Source organism: Suncus etruscus, chromosome 12 (genome assembly GCF_024139225.1).
Source record: "Suncus etruscus isolate mSunEtr1 chromosome 12, mSunEtr1.pri.cur, whole genome shotgun sequence".
Taxonomy (NCBI): domain Eukaryota; kingdom Metazoa; phylum Chordata; class Mammalia; order Eulipotyphla; family Soricidae; genus Suncus; species Suncus etruscus.
Window position 1 is genome coordinate 54,344,824 of NC_064859.1, and position 23,618 is coordinate 54,368,441.

Consider the following 23,618-nt stretch of genomic DNA (forward strand, 5'->3'; position numbering starts at 1 on the left):
CGATTTCTAAGTGCAGAGTCAGGAGTAATCCCTAAGAACCACCAGATAGGATCCAAACACCACCCCCAAAGTTATTTATTCTCTTCAGAAGCTTGTTTTGGTGTCAAAGTGGTTGACCTGTAGGATATATATTATATATTTATATATAATAATATTCCAATATAATATCATATAATCATATTATTATAATTATATACATATAAATGAACATTTACATATAATTATATATTTATGTATTATAATATAATTAATTTATAATATATTGTATATATTTACATATAATATAACATATTATATGTTATATATAATTATATATTTTTATATATAATATGTGTAAATTATATATAATTTCTGATATTCTGATGCTATTGGACAGTTTTGGGAATTCCGTCAAGATACAGTAAGACACACTAAGTGAAAGTGAATATCAGAACTCACAATGCTATTATGGAACTAAGAACATGACTTGAACATATGCTTCCACTAATTTGTCCTCTAAGTCTTGCTAATGAAACTGTGCTGCTGGTGAGGTGGAACTGTGACTGCTGCACTTGCACCAAAAGATATCTGTCATCTTGTCCCAGATCACAGGCATCTTTCCATGACCCACCCACAGTACATTTCTTAGCTGGCGCCAGATCTGAGATTCTGGAGGAGTCAGAGCCCATACCCAGGGCTCTAGTTATGTGGCTGCAGTGCATCCAGCCAGATGCATGGACCAGTTTAGCAAAGGTTCTGATTGGTACAGCTGGTTATGATGGACCATGGAAATGCAACATGGATGCAGATCTGCACTTCTGTATTCAGCCTCATTTTACATGAGTGATGGTGTCTCTGTCTACTTCATAATGAGAATAGGTCCATAAATAAATGTTTAGATATTTGGGAATAAATCTACTAATGTGTATAACAGGCAGATAGGATTGGATAATGTGTACGACAGGCAGATAGGATTAGATTTTCATTTACACTACAGAGAACATATTTCACCCAAACCTTCAACCACTGAGAGCTATTTACAGACTTTCTCCATTTCATCCATGGGACACTGTCCTTATTGACAAGAGACACTCATTCTGTTTCTGTACCAGAGCTTCTAGGATCCAGGATTTCTCATTAGTAGTAGGGTCTCTCTGTCCTCTGGTGGCTGCTTTGGATACAGCAATTGAAAAGTTTTCTTATACTGGTTCCAGGTCTGTGAAACTGATAATTAGAATATGCAATCATCGCCAGGCCTGTCTTTAAAACACCAACACCACCAAAACAAGTAATGCTTCCTCTCCTTAGTAAACTCTTCAAATATTAAAGAATAAATAAGTTAGAGTTGGTTGGAATTTAGAAGAGATTTATTCAACCAAGGGCTACTATTATCATTTGGTAACAGACATACAGCAGTTGCTATGATCAACTCGAGAAGCCACAGATGGGATTTTAGAAAGAATCTCAGCCAGGAGGAGGATTCTGTAGGTGAAATAACCAGTTAAAAGTAGTAGAATGTCAGGATGCAGAAAACAAAACTTATTTGTGAGCTCTTTAGTCATGATATAGAATCCAATTTCAGCAGTTAGTGGTCAATAGCACTTTTCGGTGCTAAAACCAGACCTCAGACTTGAAAAGCATGAGCACCAACTAAGTGAAAACACCTGGTCCTAGAGTCCTTTTTGTAGCAATAAACCTGTGCTTGTGTATCAAATAGTGTGATGGTGCCCAATATGATCTGTTGATTTTTTATATGATCTCATATCACATGCACCTTCCCATGAGACCCACACATTCCAAACGGTTTTAAGTTGGAGGCTGAGCAGCGGGTCAGCTCGAGGTATAAAGTAAGAGCCTGTGCCTAGGGCTCTAAGGTACATGGTTAAGGTGCATCTTGCCCAGAGGTGGGGACAATTTTGCTAAGGTCAGCTTGGTCAGCTGTTAAGCTGATACTGACAAAACTACCTAAGACACTGAACACAAATTTCTGAGTCACTAAAATGGATATAACTAAAAATCTGTTTAACAGACTCATAACAATAACTCATAACAATATGAGTTTCTATAATTATTTTACTTATAATATATATTTTATTTATTTTATTTTAACTTTTCTTATTTTAATTTTCTTCATTTTGGGTTCTCACACATGGTGATCTTAGGACCCAGAGATTCCTCAGTCTTCTGGTCTAAACAATTCAGTCCTAGGATCTAGGGAAGCAAATGTACTTTGGTGTTATTATACAACTGTAAAATCACTTTTTACTTTTTTTCTTTACCTTTTTTTTTTGAGTTAATTAGCACACATACCTTTAATTGCACCAACCCTGACCCTCAGGTGATTTTTGTTAAACTCTGGCTAATAAAAGTGGCAGGGAAAGCAGCAGAGAGCTAGAAGCCTGGCTGGCTCGATAATATCCAATGACAACACTGCCTGATCAAAATACACTTTCTCCCATGCCTTTGTCTGGCTTCTTATGCTCTGCTCCATTGCGCGGTCAGCATGACCATGAGCATAGAGAATATCATGAAATACAAGCTGCTGAAGGGAAGCTGCAGATGTAAGGGTCCAAATTGACAGCAGTGTCAGTGCTGAGAATCAGACACCACCTCCAATAATGCAAAATGCAAAAGGGAGTTATTGTGGTAGCCAAGGTCCAAGTTTCATTCCCCACAGTGGAGTCTTAAAAAGGATCCCAATTTAAACTTCTAAACTGTTTATATAGGGCTTTACAAGTTTCAACAATATAAGCATTTCATTGGTTAGTACAAGCAGGTTATCCTTCACCACATACATTATTGGCCCATTTCCATTTGCACACAAATCACATCATGTTTAGCATTGATGTCTCAACTCATTGCTGATTCAACTTTGTGTCAAGGGGTCCTTATCTGGTGGAACATTTGGACCTGGTTAGATCTTCTATTTTATCAGAACACGTGTGTGTGTGTGTGTGTGTGTGTGTGTGTGTGTGTCTGTGTGTCTGTGTGTCTGTGTTGCCCTTAGAGGGTATATTTTGCAGTTTTATCTTTGGAATAACATGCTCTGCCTATGGAAAAAGTTGGAGAGTAGAAAAGTACTTTATGGTGGCTTTCCCAGGGGCTTGGAACCACCATGGTTCTAGGCCCAGGGCTTTTGCTTCTCACACAGGCAGCAGTCTTTAACTCCCAGGAAACCAAGCAAACAGCGAGTCCCAGAACTTACCCCCCTCACTGTGGTATAGCAGTTCACAGCCTGCAGGTCTATACCTGAGGTGCTAAGGGGCCATGAGTTGTGACTGAACTAATACTTGTTTAGCCAATTCCTGATTAGATTCATTAGATTAGAAACTACCATTAAAACCAGAGTTGCACTGAATGAAAAGGATCATAAAAAAGTGGACTCATGGGGCTGGAAAGATAGTACAGCAGAAGGGTGTTGCCTTGCATGCAGCCAATCCTGGACAGAGGTGGTTTGAATCCAGGCATTCCATATGGTCCCCCAAGCCTGGCAGGAGTGATTTCTGAACACGGAGCCAGGAGTAACCTTTGAGCACCGCTGGGTGTGGCCTAAAAGCCAAAAGAAAAAAAAGTGGGCTCATAATTCACAAATAAACACCATGTTATAGAATCTCTAACATGCCAAGTTGCATCTTCTGGGATTCCTATACTTATCTTCACTTCTAAGATACTAAACCAGTACTTCAACCTTTGTCCTTTCGCTTCTGCTAACATTTACACTAGTCTCATCTTTCTCATTCCTCTCTCTATAATTTCTATGTCATCTTCTATTTCAGGGATGATCATATGTGGTTCTAAGATTCAAAATGTGGTCAGTGTGTGCAAGGAAATTTTTTAAGTACTGTACAATCTCCATGGCTACCAAAGAGCACTGTATAAATATAATGTATTTTAACATAATTTTACTGTATATTTCAGCTGAATATGCAATCTAGATTCATTCTCATTTTATGAAAACTTATATTGGAAAATGTTATTTTTACTGGATCAAATTTCTAGTGCTTATGCATTTTTTTTCGGGCCACACCCGTTTGGTGCTCAGGGGTTATTCCTGGCTAAGCGCTCAGAAATTGCCCCTGGCTTGGGGGGACCATATGGGATGCCTGGGGATCAAACCGCGGTCCTTCCTTGGCTTAGGCTTGCAAGGCAGACACCTTACCTCTAGCGCCACCTCGCAGACCCCAGTGCATTTTTGTATGTTGGGTTTGTTAGGATGTGCTTCGTAAGTGGGATTGAGGAAAAAGAGAGCCTCCTCCTGACAATTCTGGGTAATTGGTTGACTGTAACAACCCAAGGATGCAGAACTTTTTGGACTCTTCAGGACTTGGGGTGACAGGAATCACACTGGGGTGCTTGAGATGTCTACGAGACCACAAGGTATTTTAAGAGGAACATACATGTGCCTGAATCAGGTTTGTAGAAAGAAAGAAAAGTGTCTTTAACTCTGTACTATCTCTCCAATCTCTCAACTCTTTATTTTGGAAGGCACACCTGGCAGCACTCGGGGATTACTCCTGGTTCTGTGCTCAGAAATTGGTACTAGCAGGTTTAGAGGACCATATGGGATGCCTTTGATTGAACACGAGTCCGTCCTGGGTTGCCCACTTGCAAGACAAACATCCTATTGTTGTACTATCACTTGGACCTCACCTCAGCTCTTTCTTATTATGACAATATTGTGCCAAAATTGTCCTTTCTCAAATGAAATTGAAATTAAAAAATATTAATGGTTTTTTTATTAGGGAGAGAAGAGAAAATCTCATGTCATTCTGGATTTCTCTGTGGTGTATAAAGAATATGTTATCTTTTATGCTGTGTTTTCAAAAATCACTTTTGAAATTTGGGTAACAGTTTATGTACTTAATAAAATTCTATGTAATGGGCCGGAGAGATAGCATGAATGTAGGGCATTTGCCTTGCATGCAGAAAGTCGATTGTTTGAATCCCGGCATCCCATATGGTCCACCAAGTATATATAAATACATACTATTTAAGGAAAAAAAGGGCTTTAACATAAGACCACAATCTGTGACTTTTAAGAAGTCTACATGAAGGGTCAGAGTGGTGGCACATGTGGTAGGGTGTTTGTCTTGCATGCACTAACCTAGGACAGACCATGGTTTGATCCCTGGTATCCCATATGGTCCCCCAAGCCAGGAGCAATTTCTGAGCACATAGCCAGGAGTAATCCCTGAGCATCACCAGGTGTGTCCCCCCAAAAAAAGTGAAAAAAGTTTTAGGACCCCTGGTGTACAATATATGTCATAGCATTGTATTATAACTCTGATATATCATATGCAATGAAGATGTATCTATATATATGTACTATACATAGAATAACATGAATAACAAATTACATAATAGATAGATAGATAAATACACTGCCGATAGATGAAGTGCTAGAACTATATGCATGTTTGAAATACCAAATCAGCATTGAAAATCACAGAACCACATTTAAAAAAATTAAAAGACAAAGTAAATATTCAAAAAATGTAAATATACACATTATGTTTCTATCACAAATTTTATTATGAAAGTTAAAAAGTTGAGAATGTGGGAAAAAACCCATCTACACTGTTACCAAGTAGCTTCCTTAAAAATCAGAATATAAAAGTAAATTCCATCCATTATGTTTAAATCTCTTTTTGACAAAAACTGGTCATTGCATTAGTTAGATTCCACTGATAAATGTAGACAAGGCAGGGAAGATTAAGAGCAACTTCCTGGTTCTTTCCAGCACAGAAGCATCCCATCTCTCTGCTGCTCTTCCATGCCGGCTATACCTCTTACCTAGCCTTCATGTTGGGGTGTCTGAAGTACTGCAGGAGCTCTCATGGTCCAGAGCCCACAGCTGCAACCTCCTCCCCTGAAATCTTAATGCCTTTCTTTTTATAGGCTCTAGAATCTTCTGTCTGCCAATCACCCCAAAGCACGTGTGGGCATCTGGCCCAGGCTAGGCAAAGAGATTTGTGTTTAGAGCTGTATCACTGTATGACATGACTTTGTAGCTAGAAAGCAGTAGTAAACTCCAACATCCTCAGGCTCCACCCTACTTATTTGAAGAGTGAAATCAGTCTCTGAACCACTGGCACTGAATCTGTCTGGGACCCCAGTTTCCCGATAGGAAATTTGATAGAACAGGCGCCTTGGGGGCTGGCCTGGCTTCTGATGGTACCAGTAAAGATAGGTATTTCCATCATTGTACAGCAGAGTCTCACTGGATTTGCAGGAGATGGAAGCCAGTTCTCTGGGGACAACGGAGAGGGAAAGTGGACTCTGGGTCAGCACAATATCACCTTTAGCTCCTGGAAAAATTGAGATTTAAATACATAAGTTTACCATCAAACATCACAGGCCATTTTTATTGTTGCCTCTCTGTAAGATAAGAAAAGACATTGTTGATAAGGAAAGAAGCCTACAAAGTCTACATGTGCCAGCCCCACTTCCTCATGTTTCTCCTCTCACAGCTCTGACCATCACATGCCCAACCAAAGAGAAAGGCACACGAGCCTGAGTCACTGTCCAAAATACAAATCACACCAGTGAATCACCAGCACTCCCCCTTCCTGACTTCATCCTCATTTCTCTGATTCCTGTGTCCTTACCTAAGATCCATAGCACCAGCAGACACAGAAGCTGAACAGGGAACCTCATTTTGAGAGTTGTACGGAGAAGCCCTATATGAAAGCCAAATGAGATCTGAGCTTTATGTAAGACTGTCAAACATAGATCCTTCCCAGGAGAGAACATGCAAATGCATGTGGGTACATGGGTATGAAAAGAACTCCAGCAGGGAGATTCTTCTCTTGTGGGCAAGCGAAATTCTTATTATTCTTTGAAAAACATGTTAACAATGACTGAAGCTGGATGGTAGCAGTTAAGTTTGAACATTTTTCCATTATTGTAGCTGATACAGGTGTGTGTCCTTGAGTCTCTTATGATTAGTACATTTCTGACTCATCTCATTATCTTGCCAGGTAAATATGTGTCCAGGTGAGCCTGAGATAAACAACTGACAGATGATCTGTATCCCATAGCTTCTGTGTAAGGAAGCTCCCTATTCTGATGTGTAGTCGCAAATTTGAAGACAGACATGGGAGAATCAAGATTTCTCTATAACTGATGTCATTAGGTTAATAACTTCACATTGTTGCCACAAGAGTTGCAATTTGCCTTTCTCTAGCTGTCAGTGAACTGAATTCTTAATGAGAAGTATGTGCAAGGGGTTTGACACAGACAAAAGAAATACCCATTTTGTTGAGATCGTGAATGTCTTGTATAAGATCTAAGAAAGAGCACATTTATTTACATTTTTCATTGAGTATAAAATTTATAGCAGCTAAATGCTACAAACTGATGAATTTTGCCATAGAATCCAGAGTTACTGTCAAGATTTCTGGGTGCTATTTGGAGCTATATAAAATCTAGTGAAATCAAATATATATCTGCACAAAAGTTCTTGTTAAGTTGCTATAATGTTAACAATTTTGGCTTATATATTTCACCTTAATATGGTATTATATATCATATATGCATTAGATAATCTTGTAATAATTACATGAATATATACTATGTAAGCTAGTTATAATTATATACCTATACCATTGTATGAGAACTGACAATTCACCTATATTCCCCAGGCACAAATATGTAAGCCATATATACACACATATATTTCACCATTAGAAAATGGATCAGAACTATAAGAATTCACTTATACCCAACTAATTTATTTCATTGATTTAAATGGTCACTGTGAATATTACATATATAAGTGAATCTTTGTTTTTCACTTTCACATTTCACTTCAACTGTCACCACATGTTCCTCTCATTTCATCTCCAAAGATACAATTTAATCTCGACAAATCAGACTGATGTTCTCTCTGATCATCATCATCATCATCATCATCATCAGCAGCAGCAGCAGCAGCAGCAGCAGCATCCAGCCAGTGAATTTAGAAATAATAAAAAAAAAAAACAATAAAAAAGTAGTTTTAGAGAAATAACTATTGGGATCTCTAAAGGAGGAAAAGAAAGATTGGGAAGGAAGTTTTGACAGTAGAAACTACAATCAAGAACTTGCAAATGGAGGGGGGCTGGGCCTGCTGGGCAGGCAGAGGAGTAGAGTGGTGTTGTGGGAGAAGCACAGCTGCAGAAATACTGTTGTTTAGATCCCTGGGGAAAACAGAACTTTATTCCCATAGAACATGCTTGTCCCTGGGGACACAGTAGGGCAGCAGTGTGGGTAATTAAGATGGTGTTCTCTGGTATTTTTGAGATTCAGGACATTGTTTCTTGCTTCTTCTGCTCCAGCAATAGACACTGATACACTCTATGAAGTTGTTTGAGTTCTCATCTGTAGATATAAATGAGGTAAAAAAAAAAGTTTTTTCCTAGCTCTTATAGAACAATAGCTTATGTTTCTACAGTCTTGATGTTAAAATTGTCATTTAAAATTTTCTTTCTTTTGCCCTTACCCCACATTGTCCTCATAGGACCCAGTAGCCACTCAGAACAGCACTTAGACTTCCAGGATGAGCACTTTAATGCTAGGCCCTGTTTGTGCAAAGCCACTCAGATATTCAGAGGTGGTGATTCAAGCAGGCCCACATATGAAGGTGCTTTATGGCCACTTGAGGCCTGAGCTTCAATTTGTGTCCCAATTCATACTTTCTGAGCTATCACTCACAGCCAATCCATTATATTCTTAGATTACCATACACCAGATAGAGACACACTGAATAAGAAAGACATAAAATGTTTTTGATATTAAATTATAAATTAATACATGATAGAGTTTCAGACAAGTCAACTTGTGTCTCCTGCTGAAACCTATTGGTCTTGCAAGTGAAGGATCCTCACCTGGAAGCTTGTAGGATTAACGCAGGGTTCTCATGGTGTCCTCATTCTCATCTGATGAAGCCAAAAAAGACAGAACACTCCAGCATTAATACGGAGCAGAAAGGTCATTTGGTAGTGTATTCCTGAGCAAAATAAAGCAAGCAAAACTTCACCATAAGACCATGGCAGGTTCATCAAGCCTGTGATGAAGCCAGAGTCCTACTTTCTCAGCCGTCAGGCACAGGGCAGCTTTTGTGATGATAGACTGGAACAAGAATCCAGTTCTTTTCAATAGCCTATGTGTGATCACCACAGTTCCTTCAACCACCATGGTAAAGCCAGATTTCCCTGGCAACTCGAGTGAACAGGTACTTAACAAAGTTTGGGATTTTACAAGAATTAGAACTGCAAAGAAGTAATGTGATATCTTTCTTCAGGAACAGTATTGCAAACTACAGTTAGAAAGAGAAAGAGGCACAGGAATAGAGAAAAAGAAATATAGATTGAAAGAAAAGTGTCTCTCATAGAGGTAAGCAGTGCTGAAAAGGAAGGAAGGAGCTGGGAAATTGGTGGCAATAAATGAACACTGGTGAAGGGATAAGCTTTGGAATATTGTATGACTTAAAGTCAACTATAAACAACTTTGTTTTTTGGTTTTTGGGTCACACTTGGTGGCGCTCAGGGGTTACTCTTTGATTTGTGTTCAGACATCAAATCTGGCAGGCTTAGGAACCATATTGATTGCCGGGGATTGAACTCTGGTTGGCCATGTGCAGGGCAAACGCCCTTTTCCCGTGTTCTTACTCTGGCCCCAATAAAAAACTTTTAAATTCTGCATCTCATGGTATTTTAATAAAAATATTAAGAAAATAAATGCATAGGAAATATGTAAATTAATTTAAAATAAAAGAATGTGTATCCTGGTTAAACAATGTTTAGGATCTGGAACCATAAATCAGTACATGAATATCTGACAGGCCAACTTGAGTCTCTTGCAAAGAGATGCATCTTTCCTCACTACCGATATCCACACTTGCTACTTCCAACTTAAGCCTAAGGTCAGGTTCCCTTGACAGCTGCAAAGCTTTGACATCTTCCCCATTCAGAGTCACCTGCAGCCTTCATGAACTAGTTGAACTCTTTACATTTCTTTCCTTCTTTTCCATGAACTGTCTGTCCAATAAATCTAGATAGATGGGGTGGATGAGATAATCTATCTAGACTCATTCCTTATAGAATTTGCTTTGTCCCATTACCCATATTGCCCTTGGTCTCAAATGTCTTGAAATAATAAAGACACAGCAGGTCTCAAGCAGGACTTGGACAACTCCATATTTCCACAGGGAGTTACCATGAGGTGTTGGAATCGATGAAACTTGTTTCCACAAGGGGAAATATCACAGTTGACTGTTGTCCATATCACTGATGAGAGAGGAGAATTAGCATCCAGAGTTCTACATGCAACACCCAATCACCTCAATTACCTCACTTTTCTTTAGTCAAGAGGATGAGTTAAATCAGAACCAGAGATCAGAAAATCTTTACCTTTCAGTCACCCTCAGGGAGGCAGAGGACAGGCAGTGGAGCTATTGACGGAAGAATATTGTGAAGGGGATTTGAGGAGAAGAGAGTGTGAGCTCAGAGCTGTCCACAGGGCATATTCTCAGTGACATCAAGTGATAGAGGCCACAGAATAAGAAAAGCAACAGGATGGAGGGGTTAGTGCCCCTTGGAGTATCTGTACTGCTATAGCCTTTTGCTGGTGACATAGTCTTTGTCTGAATTCACTGTCTGTACCAACCCAACCACTTGGAGTGAAATTAAATGAATAAATCAAAACTGGGAATGTAGTCTTTTTTATTTTGATTATTTGATTTCTGTGTGTAGATGTTGGGGTGAGGAAATCCATAACCAGTACTGATGGCATGTTTGGAGCAATCATGAATACTTATTAAGTTGAGACAAACAGTTCTGTGCATAGAGCTGAGGATATGGAGTTGGATATTGCTACAGTGGGGTGCACCTATCTTTTTAAACAATTTTGATGACATAATTCATTATTAAATTTAGTCAGAAATTAATAAATGGTTTCTAGAATACACACAGTGACTATTCCTTCAATATAAATTCTGAATAAAACTGTCACCCACATTCTTAAAAAAAAAGTAACCCTTATCAATTAAATCAGCAGATCTTGTGTCATTTCAGTGCATATGGAATGAGACGGAGAGTATAGAGCTGAAAGTTTTACTTCTTCTTCTCCATTAACCTCCTATCACGTTATAGTGAGGCTACATGTGACACTCTCTTAGCAGGTGGAGACACCAGGAGAAGCAGCTGCAGCTGCCCAGCCTCATATAGCTTATGTCTGAGGTTTATGTTTTGGCCTGTATCACTGTGTGAGGAGAACTATCCCACTGGTAACAGTAATAAGTTGCTGCATCTTCAGACTTTAGGCTGCTGATAGTGAGAGTGAAATCTGTGCCAAATCCACTGCCACTGAATCGGGAAGGGACCCCAGAATGCAAGTTTGTTGCATAATAGACAAGTAGTTGAGGAGCTTCCCCTGGTTTCTGCTGATACCAGTCCAAATAATTGCTAATGCCCTGACTGGCCTTGCAAGTGATGGTGACTTTATCTCCCAGAGAAGCCGACACAGATGGAGACTGGGTCATCTGGATGTCACCCCTGGCACCTGAGAGAGAAAAGAGAAACACTCATTACCACCATTCATCACACTTCATTTCCTTCTCTGAAGCCCAGGGAGCACTAAGCCCAGTGTGCCCTGGATTTTCACCTCACCTGGGAGCCAGAGGAGCAGGAAGCTGAGGAGCTGCACTAGGGCCCTCATGTCTACTGTGTGTCCTGACTGGGACTGAGCCTGCACAGGGAAACCCAGTGTTCTTGAGTGTCCTGGGCAGGGAGTCCTGATACTTGCAAATGAGAAGGGGCTGAGCTTGCCAGGCAGTCAGAGGAGTGAAGGGTTTTTGTGTAAGCAGCACAGCTGAGGGCAGGTGGGGGTTCTGGTCAAAATGGAGAAACAGAACTTTGTCCCCAGAGAACATCTCATCCCAGGGGACACCCATGTGTCAGTACTGAAGGAGAGTTTCTTTTGTTGTCCCCACTCCTTTAACCCAGAGAAAAACACTTTAAGACACTCTTTAGTCTACAGTGATTCTCTATTTCTCATCTATGTATTTTTTTTTCCTTTTAACTAATATAACTTCTTTTTTTAATTAATTTTTATTGTGGTCAAAGTGAATTACAAATATTTCACAGTAATATTCAAGGTTCATAGTGACAATATATCAAGGAGATATAGAAAATGGAAATGTAAAATAAGAAAAACAAAAACCAAAAAATCTAGGAAGGGTCCTTCTATGTGTTGTAGATATTAATTTAGGAGTGGGAAGGAAAAAAGAGGAAAAAGGTAACAAGACAAAAAATAACCAACTAAAAAACAACCAAGCAATAACAAAAAATATGAAAAACAAAACAAAACAAAAAATAACAAAGTTGTCAACTACAAAAAAGACCCCCCCCCCGAAAAAACGGCCCAACCACCACCAGTGATGTCCTCCTTCCACCCCTCTTCCCAATATACATCTCATATCTCCCTTCTTTAACCCCCAGAATACTAGTGTAACTAATCCCCACTTGTAGAATTTGCTGTGGATTAGGTATAGATTCTGTTGCTGTTGATTTTGGTTTGATGTTCAGGTCTGATCATTTTTTATTTCCACTAAATGGTCATGTGGGTGTCTGGACCTGGTATCAGTCATTTTCTCCCCTCAGTTTATGAGTCTGAACACGTTGATTCAAAACATCTGTGTACTTTTAAGGAAAATATGGTTTCATATATGAAATGATATTCCAATATTATGTTTCTCTACAAAATGTTGTTTTCCAATATTTATTGATTTATGTAGACTCTCAAACCCAATTGTCACACATTCATCCATCTGGGCTGAGCATCAGTGTAGGGGTCCATGAGGGCAAAGCTATTGTGGTGCTGCAGTGCCAGGGACTATCAAACCTCTACCTAGAGGTGCTCTGGGCCAAGAGGTTTCTAGGCTCTGACTTGTCCCAGCACAGATATTGCCAATTTATCAACCATCTCACTGATCCCTGAGATGTGTCAAGTGAGAAAATGCCATTTAAACCAGATGGAGGTACAGACAGAACAATAGAATTGTGTGAAGAGAGCTATTTCTCCCTATGTTAACCTGGTTCAATCCCTGGCAACACATATGGCTCTCTGAGCACTTCCAAAAGTATTCACTCAGGTGTTTGCTTAGGCAGCACATATACTAAAATTGGAATGATTCAGAGATTAGCATGGTCTCTGTGCAAGATGACATGCAAATTCGTGAAGTGTTCTATATTAAAAAAAAGTATTCACTCAAAACCAGGAATAACTCCTTAGCATTACAGGGTATGACACAGAAAACCTAAAAACAAACCAAATAGAAAAGCAAATAGACCTGTACTGAGGGAAAAACATAATAAAAAGTCTGGATAATTAATTATTTATAAATTAGAGAGAATATAGAATATGAGACATTTCTATTGGTGTCTCCTTGAAACTGGTATCCACCTTTACTCTTATATCTCTCTCTTTCCCTGTCCCTCAGCCCAACTGTCAGGTTCCCTTTACATCTTCAGAGACTTGTTCCTTTTCCATCTCTCATTATAGTTATTAGAGACTTCCACCCCTTAGCCTTCTTGAACTCTCTTCATTCTTTCCATTTCTTCCCTGTGCTGACACATCCAATGTGCCTACATGGGCTGCGGAGAAAGTTCATGGAGCCTAGTTCCTCATGAAATATACTTTTTATATTAACTGGTGCATTTTGGCCACTCATCTCTTGCTATTTTGAAAGGATTAAAGCTTCCAGAGCGGGGCTAGAGAGATAGTTTGGAGGTAGTGTATTTGCCTTGCATGCAGAAGGACGGTGGTTCAAATCCCGGGATCTCATATGGTCCCCTGAGCCTGCCAGGAGCAATTTCTGAGCATAGAGCCAGGAGTAACCCATGAGTGCTGCCGGGTATGACCCCAAAACAAAAACAAATCAAAACAAAACAAAACAAAAAAACCTCTTAGAGAACAGATGCCTTCACAGTGTCTCAAGGAGAATGGGGTGTTGAGATTCTGTGAAAGGGCATGAGAACACCTCCTAAGTTGTTGGTATTCATAGAAGGACGCCTTTATGGCAGGAGTGCTCCTGTGGGGTATTGGAGTTAGTTATTGGGTATTGGGCTGAAATGTGTTTACACAGAAGTCTGGGCTGGAGCACATATCTCTGGAGGGAGTAAGCACCATGGTCCTAAAGGACCATCCCATAGTACTGGCTCCAAATGCTGTATTTCCACCAAGATAAACTAGTCTAGATCAAAGAACCCCACAGGAAATAATCCAATCAAAGCTGAGAGTGTGTGGTTAGTAGCAATCTGTCTCCTCAAGCCAAGAGCAAGAGCTATCTGCCAAAGTGCATTTTTTTTTTATTGAGTAGAGACCACCCAGGGTAGGAGAGTAAGGATAGAGGCCTATCCTGAACCAGTTCTGCCCAGGTTTGCTGGATACATGTTAAGTCAGGAATATTTCTGTTTTGGATAAAATAAAACCAAGTTATAAACAAACATATACAAAGAAACCAGGAGTGATCTTTGTTTTGGGTGGAACCAAGTTGGAAGTTGTAAACCAACATCCTACCTCTTAACCAAGCCACTGCTTCTTTATTTAGACTGTGTCCCCAAAACTGCAAACCCAACTATTAGTTATTAGTTCCATGGTGTTCACCACCACACAACTAAACCCTAAGATATCACTTCAGACTCTCAAGATCATTATCATGACTTGTAGCCCAGAAGTGCATACAACAGGTCAAAATACTTGAATATCCTGAGAAGGGTCAGGAACCTCATGATGTAGCCAGTAATAGAGGAAACCTACAGTGTGCACAGAACTCAAGAGGAGACAATTTCCTCTCCTGACCTCATCTGAGATGGTGGTAGTCCTGGTGGCTTTTGTCAGGGGCCTCACCGTCAGCTGAGTGTAGGCAGGAGTCTACCAGGGCCATTTTCATCCCCACACCTGATTCAGAGATGGGCAGACTGATGCTCAAAAGAGGTATGAAGCTGCATTGACAATTTCCTAGAGGACACATGAGTCCTCAGCTTCCCAGTACTCACTTGTAACTTAAGTAAGCTTCAAGTTATTCCTCCTGCAAGAAATTCTTTCTGAAATTACATGCTTTTATCTTATAAGAATCTTAGCTACTACTCTGGATGACAGATCACTCTTTTGATACTGATCATATGTGAGTTATTTATGTTCAAATAGTGGAACAGTTAATGAAGCCAAATAATCATTTTTTGATTTTGTTCTTCAATACTGACATGGTGATAAAATTACAGTGTCTCTTTTCCAGATTGGCGAAAACTCTTGGCAGCATTACTGGGATCAGATGCTGAAATCTTTATTTGCTATATCACAAAATAGCCAGTAGATGGCAGAGAGGTTCCATAACTGACACGACTGAATCTGGATGAGTAAAAGTTAGTGTCCCATTGTCAGTAGGAACAAGGATCCTGTGATGTGATGGTTACAGCCTGGTCTCAACTGTCAAAGATAAATTGTCATGTTCACTGTAGTATGAGTAGAAATCAAGAATTGCTGATCTTCTATAAACATTATTAGGTTGGCTCTGATCACACTGTTTCAATTAGTACATGCTTCACTTCATTGTGTCTCTTTGTAGTCATCACATTATGTAAAATGAGGCAAAGGAAGAAAAAAAAGAGATGAGAGCATCAAGAACCCGAGGGGCCCCTTCCATCCAACACACACTTACCACAGGGAAACCTGTGTGGATAAGATGAGTGAGGGGCTTCCAATGACAGGAAGAGGGTCTCATCCATAGTGGTTGTTGGTTGTATTGTTTTCTGATCCCAAATGTATCACACTTCTCTCTAGGTATTTATGGGAAGAGTGTGTTGTAGCTCTTCACTTATGCCTTTGGTCACTGTATGACCCAATTATAGCTTCCTGGTCTGTTTCCCTGGACAGGGTCACTGTCATGAGCAGACCCCACAGAGTGTGACTTCGTCTCATTCTGAATTAAGACAAAGCCAGGACTAGAGAAAAGGAACAAAAGGTGAGATCTATGCCTTAAATCCATGTTTAATCTCAGTTGTGGGGTGCACTTGTGGTCCCCATGATTGTAAGCCACATAGGCTCAATGTTATGCATTGAACTGTTTGGCTCAATTGGTCAAAAATTGCCTGGAGAAACCAACTCTCCACACGGGGACCCAGAAATAAAATTATCAGAAAATTAAGGTTTCCTTTAAGATTCCCATGAACAAAAAGGTTTCAATCAGTGTCAGGACAGAGCTGGAAAGGGAACAAGTCTCTTTAGATGTGAAGGGAATCTGACCTTAGGGTTGGGGAAGAAAGAGGAGAGCATCTCAGAGTGAAGGAAGATGTACACTTCAAGAAGATGAAAAGCAAATGTCACATATTGTTTCTTTTTACTCTAATTTATGAATTATCCAGCACTTTTATGATTCTTTTCACTCACTTCAGCTCTGTTTAGTTTTTTCATTTTGGTTTGTGTTTACTGAACCCCACCTAATGTTGCTCAGAGGTTACTTCTGGTTCTGTGCTAAGGAAAAGCTTGTGGCAGTGCTCAGGTATAGAACCAGGATCATCATTGTATGGAAATGTTCTATACTTCTTGTTCTATTGTTCTGGCCCCATGTCTTTCTAGTTTAAATGACAATTTCTCACCTGACACATTTGTTGAAGGGGTGATAGCTCAGCAATGTCTGTGCTAGGTCTAGTCAGAGCACAAAACCTCATGGCCCAGAACACTTCTAGGAACAAGCTTGACAGTTCCTGACACTGCCTCACCACAATAGCTTTGCCTCCATGGGCCTCTGCACTGATGCTCAGACTAGATGAATGAATGTTGTTTAGAATGACCACAGGGCCGTTAAAGCCCTACAGAAGTATACAGAAGGAAATGGTTTAGAGCAAAAGAAGTTTAGGGGGAAAATAAGAAGATAAGTAGTGGTAGTTTTGGAGGAAATAATTAAGTGTTCTGGGGAAATCAACATGGAAAATGGTGTTGCTGGGGCCAGAGAGATAGCATGGTGGTAAGGTGTTTGCCTTGCATGCAGAAGGAAAGTGGTTTGAATCCTGGCATCCCAAATGGTCTCCCGAGCCTGCTGAGGGTAATATCTGAGCGTAGAGCCAGGAGTAGCCCCTGAGCACTACCGGGTGTGATTTCCCCCCCCCCAAAAAAAAGAAACAAAACAAATAAAATGGTGTTGCTGTATATACAAAGCACACACTCGCTGCACTGAAAACATAAGATCAAAACTACAATCATTGAACTTTAAACTTGCCTATCAAGGGGACAGTGGAGCAAGGGAGGGATAAGAAGGAGTTTGGCGACACTGGTGGAAGGAAATAAGAGTAGAACTGGCAGGAAGGACCTCCTTCCTTCCTGGGAGCTGGGAGGTTTTCCTAGGCTTTCCCCATTTCCCTCCCGTCTCCAAAGGGAGGGTCTGAGGTAGGGGCTCTGACCTTCCAGCCCTCTAGCTCAGGAAGGACCTCCTTCCTTCCTGGGAGCCAAGAGGTTCTGCCAGCATGGCGTTTGGCAGCCCTTCGCCATGCCAAGGCCTCTTTAACCAGGCCTAGGAAGGGGTGCGAAACATGGGTCACCCCAGCACCCCCTACCTCCTTCCTCCGGAACTCCAGTGGCTTTTCCTGGCCACATGGCTGGGCAAGCCAGCGAGTTGAGAATAGCAGCACAATAGGTTCTGGCTTTAGGACTTACCAGGGAAGTTTCCTTATTAAACCTGTCCATTGGGAAAACGTGCGGAACACTATAACAAATATTTAGATAGCATTGTGTTTCATCTGTTTGTCATATCTGAAAGACGTCCAGGAGTTCGTTTTATTCCTTTACTCCCTCACTCCCATCTCTTGTTACCCCACATTTAACCATTTTTCTGTACTAATGATTTTTGTTTTGGCCAAGGTGGATTACATATCTTTCACAGTAATTTTTTGGGTGGAGTCTGAAGCTTCAGCAGGCAACACGTCACGGCAAGGTTCCATGCTGTAGGCTTTTTGGCCAAGGTAAGGTGAACTTGCAGCCTTGGCTGCCTTCCACAGCCTTCTCTCTCCTTCCTCCCTGATCCCAGGTTATTCCTGGGCACCTGCTCAGGGTCCCAGCAAGTGGGTTCTGGCGAGGTGCAATTTAAAAGAGACCCCAGGTTTCCTTTTTCCTGCAAGGGACTGGGAGGGGACTGGTGAACTTTCAACTTTCAGCAATTAGGAAGCAAACACCTCTCGGGGAGTCGGAAGCTTCAGCAGGCAACAAGGGAAGGACATGGTTCCATTTGCTCTTCGCTTGTCCAAATCACAGACCAAAGTGGTGCCTCAGAAACACCCCCCTCCCTTTTGACTATTTCTAAAACATAAAAGGGACACGTGTATCTCCTTTGTATATCTCAGATGTATTCCCTTAACATCTATAACTCTTTTCAAACATCCTCAGATAGTGACAATTTTGTCCACTGGACTTGTTATTTGATTGTTTGATTTTTCCCCCTTTGAGATCCGTTTTATAAGCAATACTGGTAGAAGAGTATCTCTATAGATTTCAAGTTTGAACCAAGTTATGGGGAATGTTGGTCTTTATTAGTCAGCCCCCAGATGCACCAACAATATCTTGTGGCATTGCTTCTCTTTTGCATAGGCACATTAAAATGGGAAAATAATACATATGCAACCAAGTTCTTATCTAATAGAGATGGGAACACAAATTTGGTAATGTAATTAGGCCTTTTACCCTGAACATTGGCATAATGATTTGGCTTAGGCCTCAGAAGAATGGGCATCACCCACACCTGAACAATGGATACCATCTATGGAAACAACCACAATTGTCTATAACATTACCAGGATCCAAGCCTCTACTAGAGAAGACCTACCACTGCTTTGGCATTGACTTACTCCAAAGAGTGCTCCCAACACCCAGAGGACTCAGCAACAGTCTGCATGCAGGGCAGATCCCTCCGCATTTAATGGTATGCTGAAACTAGAGGATGCTCCACATCAGCCTGGCATCGATGAAAGAGATGCACAGAATCCAGAGTCTTTAAATATAAGAATCTGATACCAACAATAGCTAAAGTGTGAAAAAGTTTCACCAGGACCACAAAGAATGACTCGGGTTTGAAGGACTGTTATGCCTGGAACCCAGAGTCAGTCTTATCCCAATAAACTTCTGGGGTGAGGCCTTTTTTTAATCAGGCCAAGGATTTTTTTCCCCATTTTCTCCATTTTTCTGGACGTAGGCAAACAATGGCAATCGCCACTATCACACCTTTACTATATTTTTTTTACTCGTATCCTTTAAGGAAAAAAAATTCAACTTACTGAACTTAAAAACAAATAACTGTAGTAGAATGCCTGTCTCGAATACAGGCAGGGAATAGGAAAGGGGGAGGGGGTAATGTTACACTGCTGAAGGGGGGGTGTTCTGGTTATGACTGTAATCCAACTATGATCATGTTACTTAAATAAAAAATATATTAAAAAAATAAAAAAATAAAATTACAAAAAATAAGAGTAGAGCTGGGATTCATTTTGGAATGTTATATTCCTTATACTCAATAATTAATAAATTTGTAATTAATTAAAATTAATTTATCTTTAACATAATTTATCTCTAATTCAGTAAAGAGGATAAAATTAAATAATAATTAACTAAAATAATTAAATAAATAAAACAATCTTTGGTAACAAAATACAAATCCAGTAAATTTGTCATAAATATGATTTTTATAAATAACAAAATATTCTCCCTCATCAGACTTTGAGGCAGGTGCATACATATACAGCAAAGTAGACTACATCTCAACCAGTGCATCCACCCTGTCAAGGGACCTTTTAATATCGGCCAGAGGTAGAAACTGGGTCTTTCCATGGGTCAGTCTCTACAGAGCTTGAGGAAAGTGCTTAGGTTTCCTGTGTTGTCTGGGAAAGTTTGGACATAAACAGTCATTGATGAAGAACATTATTGACAGAACAAGGATATTTTGTATCTAATACCCTTGACTGTGAAATAAAGTTTGAACAGTTTGTAAAATAAAGCTTTGAAGGAAATTTGAGCAAGTGATGGGTCCCATTTAAAAGGAAAATTTCCACAACCTGGGCCCGGAGAGATAGCACAGTGGCGTTTGCCTTGCAAGCAGCCGATCCAGGATCTAAGGTGGTTGGTTCAAATCTCGGTGTCCCATATGGTCCCCCGTGCCTGTCAGGAGCTATTTCTGAGCAGCCAGGAGTAACCCCTGAGCACCGCCGGGTGTGCCCCCCCCCCAAAAAAAAAAAAAACAAAAAAAAATTTCCACAACCTGTGCTGCATCTAACACTATCTAGTCCATCTAGGTGGAGATACCCTCCATCACAATAATAGTGCTTCCTGTCTGCTCAGGCCTTAAAAGTTCCCAAGTAAAAGTAAATGTCTGAATCATCATTATCCAAGAGGATTCTCTCTCCTCTAAAACCCAACATTATTATAAGGCCAAAAATACAACATTATTATAAAAATATAGATTGCCCTTAGTTTTCTTTTTTTTTTCTAGAACAGCAACATTTATTCTGAGGTCACAGCTATAAAACAAATCATGACCTATTTCCTTAGGACAGAGCCCTGTTCTGCTTTTGCTGTTTTATTTTTCTGTCCCTGTAAACTCTAGTCAACTACTCAGACCTTAGCAAAACTAGTCCTGACTCTAGGAACCACAGTGTGGAAACAGGGGGACTGTCCTCTGAAGTCTTGAAAGTTAGGACATCTCTTCTTGCCCCATCTGCTCCAATATAGACTTCTTCAGATAAACAGACACAAATACCTTAAGAAACTTAAAAGAAATTTGTGAATTATTGAATGAATTTAACTAAGAAAAAGTCTGCTTTCCTAGCTGAGATACCAAAATATAAAAATTTCTACAGCTCTTTTACCTATAAAATATTTTATGTATTTAAACTTGTTTTAATTTTCTTAATTTTGGGTTCTCTCATATAGTGCTCTTAGGACTCAGAGGTCCTTCAGTCATCTGGTCTGAACAATTTTTTCTAAGACTCTGGGATGCAAATCTACACTGGTATTGTCATACACCTATGAAATCACTTTTTACTCTTTCACCTTTTCTTAATTAATTAGTGCAATACCCTTAATTACATCAATGCTGACTTCAGGTGATTTATGTTAAACTCTGGCTAATAAAAGTGATAGGGAAAGCAGCAGAGAGCTAGAAGCTTGGCTGGCTCAATAATATCCAAGAGGCTGCGTTACACTTTTGACCAAAATACATGCCTCTGTCTGTCTTCTTGTGCACTGTTCCTTGCTGTCAACCCACCTATTGCAGGTTTGGGATAACATAAACACAGAGAATAAAAAGCATGTAGTGTAAGCAGCTGAAAGGAAGCTGAAGATAGCAACCATCAACTCCTAGGGAAACCAGACAAAAAGAGAACCCCAGAATTTACACCCCACACTTGTACAGCATTTGGGAGCCTGCAAGCCTATCCCTGGGGTGTTAAGGGGCCATGTGGTATGGTTGAGCTAATACTGCAGCCAATACCTGATGTCATTGGATTAGAAACTATCATAAAACTAGAGTTGTATTGAGTGAAAAGAGTCATAAAAAGTGCGGTCGTGGGGCCGGAGCTATAGCATAGCAGTAGGATGTTTGCCTTGCATGTGACAGCCCTGGGAAAAAAACCGGGTTAGATTCCTGGCATCTCATATGGTCTGCCAGGAGCAATTTCTGAGTGCAGAGACTGGAGTAACCCCTGAGCACTGCCAGGTGTCCCCCCCCCAAAAAAAAAACAAACAAACAAAAAGAGGTCTCATGATTCACAAATAAGTACCATGTTAGAGAGTCTCTAACATGCCAGGTTGTGCCTGGAATTCCTATACTTTTATTTACTTCTAAGATACTAATTCAGTACTTCAACCTCTGTCCTTCAGCTTCTGCCAACACTTACTCTTGTTTAATCTTTATGGTCCCTCTCTCTGTAATTTCTATGTCACCTGCTATTTGAGGGGTGATCATATGTGGTTCTAGAATTCAAAGTGGTCAGCTGTGTGCCAGGCAAGTAACTTAAATCCTGTACAATCCCCATTACCCCTAGAGTACTGGTTAAATATAATTTATTTTAACATAAATTTTCTGTATATTTCAACTGAATGTGCAATTTAGGTTTATCATCTTGATATGACCAACTTATATTCGAATAATGCCTTTATATACTGGATCAAGTCTCTAGGGTTTGCGCATTTTTGTATATTGAGCTTTGTTAGGGTGTGTTTTACAAGTGGGGTTGGGAAAAAACAGGTTCCCTTCCTGACAATTCTCAGCACCTGGGTAATTGGTTCACTGTAAAACCCCAGGATGGATTTGGCAGGACCTGGCATCACAGGGATCACACTTAGGATGCTTGAGGGATCTACAAGGCCACAACAGTTTTGTTTGGAGGAACATACATGTGTCATAGACCAAACTCAGGTTCATAAAATGAAAGACAAGAGTCTTTAGCTCTGTACTTTCTAACCCCTCAAATCTTTATGACAATATTGTGCCAAAATTGTCTTTTCTCAAATGGAACTGGAATAAAAAGTATTAATAGTCTTTTCATTTGGGAGAGAAGAGAAAATACATTTCATTCTGGATATTTTTATGGTATATAAAGAATATGTTATCTTTTATGCTGTGTTATTTCAAAGATCACTTTTGAAATCTGGTAACATTTTTTGTACTTAGTAAAATGCTATTTAAGCAAAATAAATCCTTTAGCATAAGACTATAGTCTGCAACTTTAAAGGAGTCTATTTGAACACTCAAAATGTAAACATATTTGTTAATTATCTCATTCATACTATTACTGACAAAAGATTATGGAAGAAGATTTCTCAAATGCATTAATGTAAGAGATTGTAAGTGTAATAATGACTATGCTATTATTATTATATTATAGAATTTATATACTATATATAATAAAGCATAGTGTACAATAGGGGTCTTCAAGCTACAGCCCGTGGGCCACATGCAGCTTGCTAAAGACATTTACCCAGACCTCCAGATGTTTCTTGCTGATGACACCTATCCTGCTTAGCAGCCAACTAGTCCCTGGTTGCAGTGTACATGTGTCATGTGTCATGTGCTCCACATCCTCAATCTCCCCTCCTTCTCTCTGTCTCTTGATTCCTCCTTTCAGTCCTGGGCAGAGGTCCTCAAGCTACAGCCCACCAGAAGCAGGTCCATAACTATCATTGAAATACTGGTAAGTTTGTTGATTTAACTTTACTTCTTCATTTTCAATATTGCATTTGTTCCCGTTTTGTTTTTTTATTTTAAATTAAGCTATGTGCAGTGTGCACAGGATTTGTTCACAGATATATATACATATATATATATATCTATATATGTATATATATAAACTATAATCTGCCCTCCAATAGTCTGAGAGACAGTGAATTGTCCCCCTGTTAAAAATGTTTAAGAACCCCTGATGTATTATATATGTTGTAGCATTAAATTGTAACTCTTATATAACATATGCAATGCAGATATATCAAGACTACTATACTTAGAATAAAATGAATAACAAAAATGTACTTATATATTTATATATGATACACTGCTGATAGATGTGGTGCTGGAATATATGCATGGTTGAATTCGCAAAATCAGCATTGTAAATCACAGAATC

At 39.7% G+C, this 23,618-nt stretch overlaps 1 non-coding gene and 2 gene segments (V, D, J or C); 1 reads left to right on the forward strand and 2 right to left on the reverse strand.

Annotated features, from left to right (window-relative positions):
* Positions 1 to 5,955: 5,955 nt before the first annotated feature.
* LOC126024194 (immunoglobulin kappa variable 2D-29-like) lies at positions 5,956 to 6,636 on the reverse strand. The segment is given in 2 exon segments: positions 5,956 to 6,287; positions 6,588 to 6,636. Coding segments are annotated over 2 exon segments (381 nt in total).
* A 4,564-nt stretch (positions 6,637 to 11,200) lies between these two features.
* On the reverse strand, positions 11,201 to 11,682 carry LOC126024195 (immunoglobulin kappa variable 1-27-like). The segment is given in 2 exon segments: positions 11,201 to 11,520; positions 11,628 to 11,682. Coding segments are annotated over 2 exon segments (369 nt in total).
* Positions 11,683 to 13,111: 1,429 nt separating this feature from the next.
* Positions 13,112 to 13,214, forward strand: LOC126025309 (U6 spliceosomal RNA). The gene has a single exon (XR_007501332.1). It is a non-coding gene; the product is annotated as a U6 spliceosomal RNA (small nuclear RNA).
* Positions 13,215 to 23,618: the final 10,404 nt, after the last annotated feature.